Source organism: Homarus americanus, unplaced genomic scaffold (assembly GCF_018991925.1).
Source record: "Homarus americanus isolate GMGI-L3 unplaced genomic scaffold, GMGI_Hamer_2.0 scaffold17856, whole genome shotgun sequence".
NCBI lineage: Eukaryota > Metazoa > Arthropoda > Malacostraca > Decapoda > Nephropidae > Homarus > Homarus americanus.
The window spans coordinates 1,299,985-1,314,707 of NW_024738735.1; the positions used below are offsets into that span (position 1 = coordinate 1,299,985).

The 14,723-nt window shown below is 35.7% G+C and overlaps 1 protein-coding gene across 3 annotated transcripts in view; it reads right to left on the bottom strand.

Annotated features, from left to right (window-relative positions):
* Window positions 1-1,574: 1,574 nt before the first annotated feature.
* LOC121874336 (dedicator of cytokinesis protein 9-like) overlaps window positions 1,575-14,723 on the bottom strand; it is a 74,838-nt gene continuing 61,689 nt past the window's right edge. For all 3 annotated transcript variants that reach the window (XM_042378460.1, XM_042378459.1, XM_042378458.1), the window contains 2 exons: window positions 12,429-12,547; window positions 1,575-10,700 (listed from right to left, as the gene is read on the bottom strand). In XM_042378460.1, the coding sequence (XP_042234394.1) occupies window positions 10,463-10,700; window positions 12,429-12,547 (357 nt within the window). In that variant the 3' untranslated portion in view covers window positions 1,575-10,462. The remainder of the gene's footprint in view (window positions 10,701-12,428; window positions 12,548-14,723) is intronic.

The following is a 14,723-nucleotide window of genomic DNA, read 5'->3' on the forward strand; positions in this document are numbered from 1 at the left end:
AAAGTGCCCAGAGCCTCCAAAAGTTGGCGACTATTGGTGTAGTAGAGGCGGGGAGCGTTGCTAGGGAATTGGTGTCGCAACTGGTCTTCGTTACAATGGTGAAACAGGGAGTGTATGCAAATGGCAACTGTGTTAAACTTCCCTTTGGCTTTCATTTACTGATTTGGTAATACTATACAGTATTTTTTGTTGTCATTATTTTTATTTATTCCTCGCATTTCCTGGTACTGTATACATTAAGAAAACAATGACTACAGGAGGAAAATACACACAAAAGTTTTTTCTTAATTACTCCCTGTTAAAGTGGGGGTGCATCTTATATGGTACCTTTTATATCATTATTTATCGTTTTTTCACATTAGTATATTTGCTGTAGACTGGAGTAGGTTTTACTATATCATGTGTCTGAGGTGTCTAGATTTAGTGAACTAGTTTGAGCGAAAAATAACGGAAAAAATGTTTTCCGCTAAATCAAGAGTTCGTTATATAGGATTCCGTTATATAGAAAGAGTATACTGTAATACTGAAAGATTAGTTCAGATTATTCTAAGTTTTCATACCCATCTGACCTGCAGAACCAAAGCATTAACGTCTTTGTACAAAAAAACAACAAAAGTCATGTCAGTTGTAGTGGGTACACAGACCCTGGCTTAAAAAGGGTTTGTTCAACACGGATTCACTCGAACATGTTTTTTTTTTTACTACCCAGTATCGCTTAACATGGGGCTAAGAATGACTTTAATTTGGATTGAGCTGGGCTAACACAGGAAAATTCAGATGAATGTGGTCAGGTTGAAATAGTCGGGCGGCATAACCTCACTATTTTAACCAATTGTGCATTTTGTGATAAAAGCACCAAATTTGGCACACATGTAGACTTATATACAGTATAGTGAACAGATCTGGATATGGTGCCACCGCAGATTTAGCTGCTGGCAAAAGTGGGGAATGACCTTGGAAAAGTTTGGGAGCCCTTGCTGTAGATGGATTTACTCTACACGGTATTTTCTGGGAACACAACCCCCGTGTTAAGCAAGGGGGCAGTATACTCCCCTCACAGCCCAAGTTGACCAGACACTGTGCTTACAGTGATACTGGCCGAGTCACAGACCAGTCAGTTAACTGAACTTTCTTATAGGTGTGTGCATAAAACATACAGCACCTAAACAAACTTCTCGGCATTACCAAACAAAACTTCTCAGCATTGCAATGAGTGTTCCTCACACTTGACAAGAGTAAACCCTAGACACTGATGTCCACTGCTCTTTCACTCACCATTACTGAACCGACTTACGATATCCAATTTAAGAACCAAATTAATGGTATGGCTTACGTCAAGGAGACATTACATTGGGTAGATAACGTTAAAGTACACCAAAAATCAAGTGTGGAGATGGAGCCACAACGTAAACAATACATACAGTGAGACCACTTGGTGGGCAGGGGTCACTGAGGTATTCTGTGCTAGCAAACATTATAAAAACACACAGTGTAATGCCAACTTGGTCATCTTTAAGCTGGATGTGTACCTTTAAGGGAATTTACAAGTAAAACGGGAAATGATAAAACAAAAATGGAACAAACTTATTTTATTTTAATGTTTTCTCTTATTTCTATGTATCCCTACTTTTATTCCTAATATTCAATATATAGTAGACCCCTAATATAATTTGATTCAATATACAATGATTTCAATATAACACAGCACCCTAAACCACTCCTATTTTTCGTTATTGAACTGTCATTTTCAGTTTGCGTATTGTAAGCCCAGAGCTCAGTCATGAAAAAAGTAAATAAAGAGTTGAATGACAAAATATGATAAATGCACAGATTCCCTTTGAACAAAGATTTTTGAGACTGGCTTTAAAGAAAAACATATAAATATAATAAAATAATTAATACATGAGAATGTCACAAATGATGTGAAACATCCAAAAATTTTGAGGTTTACTTTGAAAGAGGTTTTTGGAAGAAAATTGAAGAAAAAATCACAAATTACAGTTAAACACGCTATTTATGAGTTTGCAATTTCGACTATTCGAGGCAAGCAGATAGTGGCTACCTTACGAGCCTGACCACAGCGCAATGAGTCACCCTCATGCACCCACAGCGTCTCCTCTCACTTTGTTTGTGCTAAACCATTACCTGCGACACAGCATCTCTTGTGTTACACTGAAAGCTTTAATGTTTTCATCTGAAATAGCCCCTAAAAGACTGCCTAGTGTCAGTGCTAGTGGAGTGAAACGTTTAAGAGACCTCAAAGCCAAAAGGAAATAGCTGCCAATCATGATGTTTTTCAAGAAAGAACGAGCCGCTCGCCCAGCTGATTCGTCTCCCTCACCTACTCATTCAGCTGCTGCCGCCACTCCACTACCTACCTACCCACCACACACCTCTCCACCAACCACCACTGCATCACCCTCTTCCAACAGTGATCCTGATTATCTCCTTATGCTTCAGTAACCAGATTTCAGTCTACTGTACAGTACACTTCATCAGGCTCCAAACTTTCACGTACAAAGAAGAGCAGTACTGTATTGGTAACTTAAGTTTCTCATACACTGTACTATATAGGTATACAGTAGTGTGCTAAGGCAGATTAAGTTACTATTCGCAGTTTTGTCAATTTGTGCCATTCCCTGGAACCTAACCCCTGTGAATAGCAAGGGTTTACTGCACAGTATGTTAAACATTGGGTGTAGTGCTCTAGTGATACCCAAAGCTGTTCTCCCATATCAAAATGCCTTAACACATGAATTTTTAAATATAAACTAAAACTTCCGTTGTCTCTTTTCCTGTTCAAGACAACATTCCTATTGCTTGTTCAATGTTTTAATTTTCTGTGCTCAAATTCCATATTCTGTCATTAATAGAGGCAATTCAGGGTATAAAAAAATTGGGAAAATTTTCTAGACAACCTTTCTGGCAGGTTACTACAACAGTTCACAATCCTTGCTCTCATAATATTCTCTGACAGGTCATTACAACAGTTTACAACATTTACTCCGAAGAAGTTGACACTGACAGTTTCCTGCACTGATCATTATACAGTATTGTATTGTACAGTACTGTAGTTGTTTTTAAAGTTTCATTGCTTAGAGAAGCCTTAACTGTTTTTAATTTCTTTTATTAAATATGTTTTTAAAGTTTTAATATGAAACGAAGACAATCGATCAATAAATGAAAACAAAGTTTTCGCAATCCTCAATAAATGGCAGCAGAGGCAGGTACGTTGTCTGCTAGCACCGGCCAGCAACATCTATGCAGATATTGTATAATTCCTGACACCCCATGTTCTATTGCTCTATTAGTCACCTTGTTTCTGAACAAATGTAGCCCAGGAAGTGTTGTTCAGTCTCAAGGTGAGTTATAATATATTAAAAATGTTTTGAACTGATGAAATTAGTGTTGAAGTGAGAAAAATGAGGTCTAAAAGGAATTTTTTATGTTACGTATCATCTTTGCCACTGGTCAGCTCTGACCTTTAGTGTAAAACCATTAAATATATTTTTATTATTTCATTTTCTTAGATAAGTATTTTTAATGTTTCATTTAATATGTTTTTAATGGTTTTATACCAAATGAAGCATCTAAGCAGATTACACACAATTCACGACACCCTGAGTTCTACTTACTCCACCAGTCACTGTGAGAAAGAAAAACTGTAGTCCAGGAAGCAGTTGTTCAGACTCGGGTAAATTAATAATTATTAAAAGGAGATTTGAAATAATGAAATTAGTGTTGAAATGAGAAAACACTTGTTGTATGTTTCGTGACTGTGGTCCCGTAACCTATATTTCCCCACTGAAATATAATGCAATTTTATGTTATGCAACAATTCTTGGTCACAGTCTTGTGTTATATCGGGGGTCTACTGTAATATATACACTTATAGAGTACAGTAATATGCAAAAGCTGTCATTTCTGTTTGAGACATGTTGAATCAATAAAATTTATATTTCTCCCTTTCTATGTCAGTGTGTGTTTGTGAAAACATAAGGTGAAATATTGTGAAAATGCTTTCTTTATCAAATACAGTATATATTCTAGTAAGCACATAAAAAAGTCTAATATAGGGCCATGCCAATAGTAGGTGTAACACATTAACAGCCCAATCACAACAGAATACAGTACACAAAATACAGCATCAATATTTTGTTTAAGGACTTTAAAAAAAGAATTTGTTACATTATATAATATTAATCACAATAGTTCTGGAGTACTGTATAGAGAGAGTTTTATGAGCTGTTTTATATAAACGAATCCAATTCTATCTCCGTTCATCAATTTGGATATATTTTTCATTGAAAATATAGTAAAAGTAGTAGGTGGTCTGCAAATGAATGGGCCAAAAGCAGAAAGAAGAAACGCTTCAGAGGAAGCTCTCTACACCATAAAGAGTAGACCTCACTCTAAATACCTGTAAGGGATGAAGATTGTTTCACTCAGGAATAGATCTGCTTATGTGAAGGATGAAGTTTCTCATGGCACTAATCTTTTTTCATCCTCACAGCAGATCTGCCTATATATAACACATGTTTGTTGTGATGAGAGAAAAGGAAAGAGAGGTGGTAACACTAAGCTCAAAGGTTGCATCTTCACTTGAGCATTTTAGCCCAAACAAACCAAATGAGCAGAACATGCAGAGTAGAATTTGGCTAGTAACGACGTGTCTCCGAACCGAATCGAGTGTGCCAAACGTTTTCCGTCGCTTGTGGGTAGATGGTGCATGCTCAAAAGGATTCAGTTGCTCGTTGGTGCACAGTCAGGATGGGTGTTCGCGCTGTTCCAGCTATGTGGTGTGTTATGGAGTGGGACAGGGAGAAATGTTTAACCTCAGTGAATGAATATGAGAAGCATCCTGAGCTGTGGAATCCCCAACATGGCTCGACTACAATAAAGTTAGGAAGCATGATTGCTGAGTGAGCATTGCACAAATTATGGAATGTTCCCGGAGAGAAGAGAAGACACACCAGATGATGACACCAATGTAGAGACACTGCTGCATGACAATGATGTTACCACCCAGATAATCAAGTCACCACCAGCTACTCAGGCAAAGAAACAGCATAAACGAAAGAAGGCCGAGTCAGAAGAGGACCCACAAATAGGGGAAGCTCTTAACATCTTAAAAGGTGCCGCTGCAAGTGCTTCTTTGCAACAAGATGAGTGCGGTGTCTATGGGCTACACGTGGCCAACAAATTATGAAACTATAGTAAGAGAATGAGAGCCACAGTCCAACACCACATCAATAACACACTATTCAATGTTGATATGGGACAATTTGACCTTTTTCTGCATGTCCATCCACAGCCTCCAACATTCCTACACCAGGTTCATATCATTCCACACCTACTCCTGAAACACAATCAGTCCACTCTTCTCCTGCACCCACTCCTCCTCCCGAAATTCAGTTTCAATCCCAGGCAGAGTCCAAGTCACAATCACTTTTGTATTTGCTTGAATGAGTTAATAAGGGTTGCTTTGTATTCGTAACTTACAACATTGAATAAAGACATGTTTCCATTAGATAATTATAGTATATTACTTTATTTCCTACACACATTAATAGGGCAGCCCACAACTTTACAAACATGGGTAGTATTTACATGTACCAACATATTAGTATGCTAATAAGGTAAATATTATTAAAACATTAATATTTTTGTATTACCTTTATGTAATCCTTCAGGGCTTCAAACAAAGCGCTGCATGTTTCTGCGATTATCACACTTATGCGTTGCCTGGATATCTTGAATAAATACTGCAGGCTGGTATAGGAGTCCCCTGTGGCAAGAAAGTTGTGGAGTTACAGCCAAACGATCTTGGACCGGTATGGCTCTTCAGAATGTTGTATCCTTCTTTATAATTCTTGGTCCTACAAGGTTACTTAATGTTTCAAAGTCCTCTGGTGTCACTTAAGTAAAGTTTTTCAAATGGCCATGATCCATTTCACTCAACAGGGACATATTTTTCCGTCCAGAAAATAGTCGCCTTAACCACACTCTACTAGATTTCTTCTTCCTTTTGGCGAAGGAGTAAATACTGAAGAATGCACCTGATGCCACTGTGAGATCCATGGTTCAACTGAGGAAAACGGTAGGAAAAAGACAAGCACCGTCAAACACACAGAATACAGAGAGCTTGCACTCGAATTGCTCTTTCGGTTCATTCGTGCGTTGTGTGCTCGTTTGGTTCATTCGGGCTAAAATGCTCAAGTGACGACGCACCCATCGGATAAAATCTAAAAATATATAGGAGAAAACATACAATGTTATAGATGATGCATGGATATTCTGTTTTGCTACTCAACTATAATTTTTTTTTGTATTAATTTGACATATTGCCAACAATATGTGACTCCTACCTGTTCAAGATAAAATGTTATCACTTCTACAAGAAAAAAGATGCTCGACAATATATACCTTAATTGCAATTATAAACAAAAAGCTTTGATTGTTATGGTAAACAAATACCTACATGGACTAAAACTTCCTAATGGATTGTAAGAATACAGTAAGTATAAAGCAGAGACAATGGTAATTCAGCAGATTAATATTCTGCTGCAGCAGAGGCAAGGACATCCTGTAAAAATATCACATGTAAGGCATACAATTCAACCCCAACAAGGAGCTACAAGAAAGTACAGTAATAAGATTATTTGTATTCTTTGCTTTTACTACTAATGACCGGCTGATCCTCTCATTTTACACTAAAAAAATTAATAACCCAATACTGTACTGAGAGCATGTCCCCTAATTTTCCTGGCTACTATGACATAATAATCTAGAACTATACAAAAATGGAAAAAAGAACATCACAAATAGGCATAGTATTGTAATTTGTTAAGAATGCTGGCTTGTGATGAACTAGGCTTGGGACTATCCAAAATAGAGGATTGATTCTAATATCAAATTTTCTAACAGTACAGGATTGAGCAACTTTACATGGTCAGCAAAACTATAGAATGTAGTCCAAGGTCAGAACTTGTGACCAGGATCTAAGTAGAGTATTAATAAATCAAATAATTACAATATCAGTATGAAGATACTGAGGTTCCAAAGATATCCATTTGCTAAAATGGTACCCTAAAACACTGAAAGATTGAGGATATTGTTTTGAGCACCCAAACCTGACCAACTACTCCAGATCCAATTCAGTACTCCAAATGGAAGTAGGAATAACAAGTTTCCCAGTACAGTACTAACTTGGTTATACATTGAGTTTACAGGATTAATCCTCCATCTATAACCCATGTAGTTTCAACAAGTATTTATGAAAACTGTGCTAGTCTGCAGGATTATAACAACAAGTTTAAGAATGTTCAGATCATCAAGAAAAGAGATGAGTCATAATAAATGTTAAGGTAAATGTTTCTGAGATTCTGACAAATTTCACCATATCCAATTGTGGATATCTATAAGGACTTTAAAGTTCACATCTCTGCTTCTGTGGGAAATGGAACAGAAAACAAATGAAAAATACAGATACCTTATACAGAGGAGAAGAGATGCAACTCATTGTTAAATAGAAAGAAAGCAGGACAAAAAAAATATATATATATATATATATATATATATATATATACTGTATATATATATACCTAAAATTACATGTCCATGCTCAAATAAGATGATCATAAAATTGAGCCTCTTCATCAATGGTATCCCAAATTAATCTATCAAGGAGAAGTGAATCTTGAGATATTTTGATGTCTTGTGCAATACACTAGCCTGTGTTACTGAAAAATAAATGCATATGGTTCCATAGTGATATAGAGTATAAGCTTGAGCATTTTATGGATAATTTACTATCTCCTACTAAGTAGTTCTGATTATTTCACCAGTTTCTAATAGTAATTTTCAGAATGTAAACACTTAAAGAAAAAACACAAACAAATATTATTTGTTTTAAGGTTTCAGGATAGAAATACCTAATTCCCCTGATTCAACATCTACTTAAGCTAGTTGATAGCAAGACTAGTAAAATAAAATTATCAAATATATGTCTTTTGAGTTTACAGACCATACATAAATGAGCAACTTAACTTTGTAAAACTTTGCCCAAAAATTCTAAAAAGAAACTCTTAACAGGAGGGGGGGGGGATCATGAGATGAGATCTTAAAAATTAATAAAGTGATTCTAATATACTGTATTATTTTCAAATATAATTGTACCTTCAATTGTCAATAGAGTATTTATTCCCCAATACAAGACTAAATAAAAAATATACAGTATTTTGTTTGCTAAATACAGTGAGCAACAATGACATTAATAGATAAGCAAATACTTCGACTGAAAGGCTTTTACTTTACCCTCTACAGAAGCATTATGAAAAAGAGAGCATTACAAAGACAAATGTGTCTTTTGTTGTTTCAAGCAAAAATTATTCCATCTTTCTTGGAAACAATGTTTTTCTACACTTAAATTCTGTATAGACAGCCATGAGCAAAACTTGGCTACTCACAGACAATTTTATTTAGAGTCAAGTGACTACTCTACATAGAGATAAAATTTTAACAAATATGACACTGAAAATAAAATAACGCCTCACAATTTTCAGCCATCACCACCATAAATAACAATGAACACACATTCATAGCACCATTATACAAAAAAGTTATAAAAATTCACATACAGTAAACTTAAAGCATTGATTCAGGTTAACATAAAATACAGCAAATAAGAAAAAGTTCCAAAATTACAACCACACACCATCAGTTAAGATTAGCAGGGTCAGATTCCACAAAATAAATGCAAGGAGATTCAGTACTTCATTTATCAACTTTAAACGTAAAAAACTGCAGGGTTAATCTGTGAGGCCAGTTGAAATATTAATACAGTATCTGCATACTGTAGTCCATACATACCTATACCCTGTACAGTACTCTTAAATAAAAAAACATATCTAGAAAACTTACCTTTCCACTAACAATGAAATGCAAATTAAAATATTAACATCTTAGCTAAATGTATATTCTACAGAACACTTACTTTAATGGTTTTTAAGGCCCCGAGAGACGAAAGCCTCTGAATGTGATGGAAATTTAACAACAGTACCACTTAATAACATATCAATACTTTTTCATATTAAAAAAAATATGCAAATATTAATACCAAAAAATTCATATATATATATGATAGATGTAATTTACATCACAGACTTACTGCCTAGATAAAAATATTTGACAATTATGTTTTACATTATTACTGTATACAGCCAAACATTAAAAAAATTTAAATATTTACAGCTTGAAAATGCTATTTTGTCTTGCATCATTTACCATACAGTAATTTTTAACCATCTAATGACAATAAACGACATTACAACTCATTACATTTACTGAATACTTTGATGTAATGAATAACATCTGCATGCAAGTATTTATCAATAATATTCTATTAAGGTTGGAGAGTTATTCTAGATAGAGTCCTGTAAGGGCATATCTTAGCAGTTATGTAATAAGGATACTGTATATCTGCTTGATCATTGAATCTTGAATATTGAAAACCATATACAGAACCATATTTAGATTTTAAGTGAAATCTATGAGAATACACTGATAATTTTTTTTGTAACAGGGCACCCTTTAAAGTATCTATGAAAACAAATTATGCTTATTTACAAAAGAACTAAGAAAACAAAATTTCATCTTCTGTCAAGTATTTCATGCATTACAGCTGTGAATTAAAATCTACATCACTGTAGTCAAAAAAGTTTTGACTGTTTTCACTATAAAAATACAGCACTCACATAATTAATTATACTGAGATGCCTGAAAGCCTCATCCTAAAGCAGTGAGATGGCCATTGTATATTAGAATTTACTCACTCACAAGCTGACATTTACTTAAGTCTACCACAATTTACTATTTCCCATGCATTGCTGATGAGCAAACATTGATCAATAGACTCTAGTAATATTCATTAAACATGAAGACTCTTCAATAATAACAAGCATGAGACCTCTAAAAAATTAAACAAGACAGTTGCCCAGTAGCTGCTGGACAAATACTAAATAATTATAATGGCACTCATTCCCAAAGTTTTCTTAACTTTTCTATAAAATGACTTACATACATGGCACATTTTTTGACATCTTGAAAAATTGCTTTCAGCCACAAAAAAGTCACTATTTCACATAGTTCAAAGCAATTGTTTTCTACTATTTAAAAGCAGAATAATACATTTATATATTCCCTTGCGTAAATCACCTCATAATAATGCCTTTACCCTGTATGTTGAAGTTCAGGTACACAACTGTTTCAAGATCTATGTAATCATAACCTACATTACCAATTATCGTATTCAATACAATAAGTTTTTTGTTTTTAAATCTTGTAAAACATTTCCAAATGTCTCTGTCACATACTGTATACCAAAGGCATCTGTATCAAAAATTTTCAGCTAAGTTCAAAATCTTATCATAAAAATTGAGTTAAAAACATGAACAATACAACTTCATGCATTGCTGGCACCTCCTGGAGAACTTATCATACTAAGATAGTGTTGTGATGATCTCTTCAAAACACTGTCAATGGCAATTTGAGCTGCAAGTAGAGGCTCACTGAGGATGGACGAGAGAGACTGCAAGAGTTCTGAGAAATTACTCTCCAAGGCCATCTGGTACTCATACTGATCACTATTTATAACTTGGCTATTCAGATCCAGTGCTTCCTTGCAGGTACATACAAATTCTCTGTTGAAAGATATGAATACAATAATGAAGACCCACATATGTCACATGAAAAAATAAATTACATTACCGGGTAACCATCAACTGAATTAGGACTTATCATAACAATTCAATTTACAGTACTGTGCATGATTCAATTAAGAGCATTCAATCAAACAAAAAGACACTATGTGTATCTTCAATTTACGTTATGTTTGAAGTTGAAAAATAGAGACTGACTTACAAATTTACTTGACTATTATGTTGTCCCTAGAACTCTGAACTAGAGGGTGGTTTACTCTGCACCCATTTCCTACATTTCAGATCTTTGAATGACATTTAACCCTTTCATTATGGATGGGATGTATATGTTGTTAAATTAAACGTGTTAGTTTGAGGGCTGTCTGTGATAAGATGGTACCCTATCTAATGTTTCCATCAGCTGAGTCCATATTTTACGCCATGAAAAAACATAAAGTTACCATCACAATAGCGAAGAAGAAGGTTGATTTTCGACAACTGATTCTTGACCGGCAGGCAGTCAAAAGAGAGGCCATTGCCAACCCACACTTTTATATCGACCTTTCTGATTCATTAGAAAGTGACAACTCTGTTTCAAACATAGAAGGGGGTGACAGTGATGTTACACAACCAATAGAAGAAGAGGAAGATGAATCGAGCAGTGATAAAGCTGAGCCAAGTATTAGCAAAGAGAAGGATTGATAACATTCTGGAGGAGAGCATTGGGGATGGATTGCCAGTGACTTCCAGCACAAAACTTTCGACTTTGATAGAAGTGGTTGTGGAATAAATAGTAACTGTTCTGTCACTGAATATTCAGATGAACTTGATTATCTTTTTGAGTTTCTAAATAACGATATGTTGAATGTGATGGTAACAGAAACAAATTGCTTTCTGTGATATTTGTTGGCAACATTGTGAAATACACTTATGTGGAATGAGAAGAACGTTTCGATTTCTGTGTATAATAATGATAACATCTCAGAACAGAAAACACCACATAAAAGATTATTGGACATGTAAAAAGGTTTTTGAGACAAAATTAATTAAAAAACTGATGGTGGGAGACAGGAGTTTGCGGTTGTTGCATTTATTACATTTTGTTGATAACACTCAGCTGAGCCACTTGAATAATAATTTTCATATATTCAAAGTACAGCACTACTGAAACTGCCAATTTATAAATACAGTGATATTTCTGTTAGCCAGAATAATTGGTGCAGAGCACTTTTGGGAATGAGATTTCTGGGTAACGAGGTGACTCTCAAAGCCGGAAAAAAATCCCTCATCCCTGGAATTTTCCAGGTAACATAAAATGTTCTTGGAAGTTCCAGAAATTGCCCATTACATCATCACTCAAACCAGGAAAAAACCCATCCCCAGAATTTTCCGGAATTATCCTGGTACCGGGAAAAATTTCTCGTAATTTTCCGGAAAATGTGCCCCTCGGAAAATTCTGGAACTATTAAAATAATGATAATAATAATAATAACAATAATCATAGCTGGTCTTTTGTTTCCCAAAAGTGCCAGTTCTTGAAATACTACAAAGTCAAGGACCAGAGAATAAAAAAGAATAAATACTGCACTACAAAAAAAAGTAATTAATTTTGCAAAGTAAGCTAAGATATAAGGTGTGACTAAAATTTTAATTTTAAATTTCTACATATTCACATGTTTTCTTTCATTACATACAATGAACTATCCACTTTCTTGATGATATTCAACTTACCTGTACACATCCTTGAGGCGTAAGACCTGGTTCACTGGGTAAGAGGCAGAATGGGATTCATCCAAGAAAGTAGAAGCATATGCTAGTGGTCCAGCATTTACTTGGACACTGATACTTCCCTGTTGACAAAATGGAGTTTGATGGTAGAATTAAGGTGTCAACTTCCATATCATAAATGAGCTTTAAAGGTGATTTAAATATTACAAATTTAGTTCCATTATATTACCCACTTAAAAAGAACCATTGTCAAATTCCTGACTCTGAATACCAATACCCTATACTATTACCGAGACTGTGGTGTGATCATGACCTATGCATAATGCATGAACTTACAGTGTTTATATTTCTTATACATATATATATTCATATACAATAACATCTCATTTTTTTCAGTCCCATACTGGGGATATCACAATTACTGGATGCCCTAACCATCATCATCATCATCAATGTTTTATGACTTTTTCATGCTTGCATGGGTTAGTCACAGCTAATTAATGGTAGCTCTCATGTTGCATGGTCTCTTGCAGTCTCTCTTGTCAGGTTCTTAACTCTAATGTCATTTCTTACAACCTCTCCCCTATATCATTCTTAGCCTACCCCTGGCTTTCCTCCTTTCCACATTTAGGCTCATGCACCTCTTGACCAAATTGGTTTTGTCTATTCTCTCCACATATCCACACCATCTCAGCCTGCTTCTATGCAGGATTTTGCCAATGCTTTCAATACATAGGCACCCTCTTAGCTCTGAGAAGGGCCTTCTGTCTTTCAGTGTCACATTACACATACACCTCACTCAAGTCTATGAATGTCATAGACTTGAACTGCCCAGGTTTCATTGCCATACAACATCACATATTTCATACCAGCCTCATACATTCTTCCTATCACTCAGGGGAAGGTCCTCTTGCTGTCAATAAATGCAGCAGCTCCCTAAACTTCTTCCAGCCACTTTTAACTCTTGTAACTGAGCAGGCTACAGCACCCCAGCAACAGTGACCATGTCACCCAGATGACAACTCCATGACACAGTCCAGGACATATACACAATATTGAGTTTTTCCAGACTTGCTGTGGGCACATGGTTACCAGCACATACAGAACACCTAAATTCAGCAACATCACACAGCCTGCTATCTACTCAACTGCACTTCTTGTGTATCCACCTTCCACACTCATTGTACATTAATGAACTACTGCAACACCTTTCTTGCAGACAGTAAAATAAAACCTCCCTAAGTTGGACTATATGGGGCTCAAGACTTTTCTAGAAATCTGACTTATGCATAACCCCCCCCCCCACCTCAGATGCTGCTGTCAACCATCATTTTGCTGAAGAATCCCTTCCCAAGAAAATATTAAAATTAACAGTTTACAGTACTGTATGTTTACACTGCACTTTGCACTTACTTTTATTGTAGCAAATAAATCATGAGGTGAAGGACTATGACGGACTGCTTACACTTACAATACCTGTATTCACACTTTCTGTATACTGTATTAAGTTACACTTACTTCTCGTATAACACTTAAATTGGACTGTCATAAAACATACTCCACTTCAGCCCAAACTCCTCACAGATAACATTCATGGAGACTCCAGCATCTAATGTGTCTCATATCTTCAATTTCTCTTTAATTGGGAGAGTTCTGAGCACCATTTCTTTTCTCCTAGTCGTCCTCAGTGTTGTTGTCTTGCCTTTACTTGCTTTAGAGTACATAATAATACACCAGAGAAGCACAAAATGCAATAAAAAAACAGTGTGCAGTGAAGCACTGGTCACAACAACAAACATGTGGGAGCTGACTCCTCTCCCAACTGCCACCCCACTGACACCCCCTAAGTCAGAACTAATCCGACTTATGGGGGTTTCCGACTTACAGAAGTCTAACTTAGAGGAGTCTTACTGCATATGACTATTTTTCCACTTTCCACCACGTGTCCCTCACCCAGGCCATGAATAAATACTTTTGTTTTCTCCACATTCACTTCCAGGCCCTTTGCCTTTAATCCATCCATCCACTTCTTAAATATCTCCACTGCCTCTTCAATACTATCTGTTATAAGCATTAAGTCATTAGCATACAGCAACTCCCATAGCAGGCCATACCTAAAGTCCTGTGATAAATAGAGGGGGGTCAAGACAGACTCCTTTACCTCAAATTCCTCACCATTTACTCTAACAAGAGGTTTTTAAGCCATCATTCAATGCCATAACCACTCAAATAAGGTACACCTTGACTCCTAGCTTTCTCATTGTGCTTAATACTACTTCAAGTGGTACCCTGTCAAAT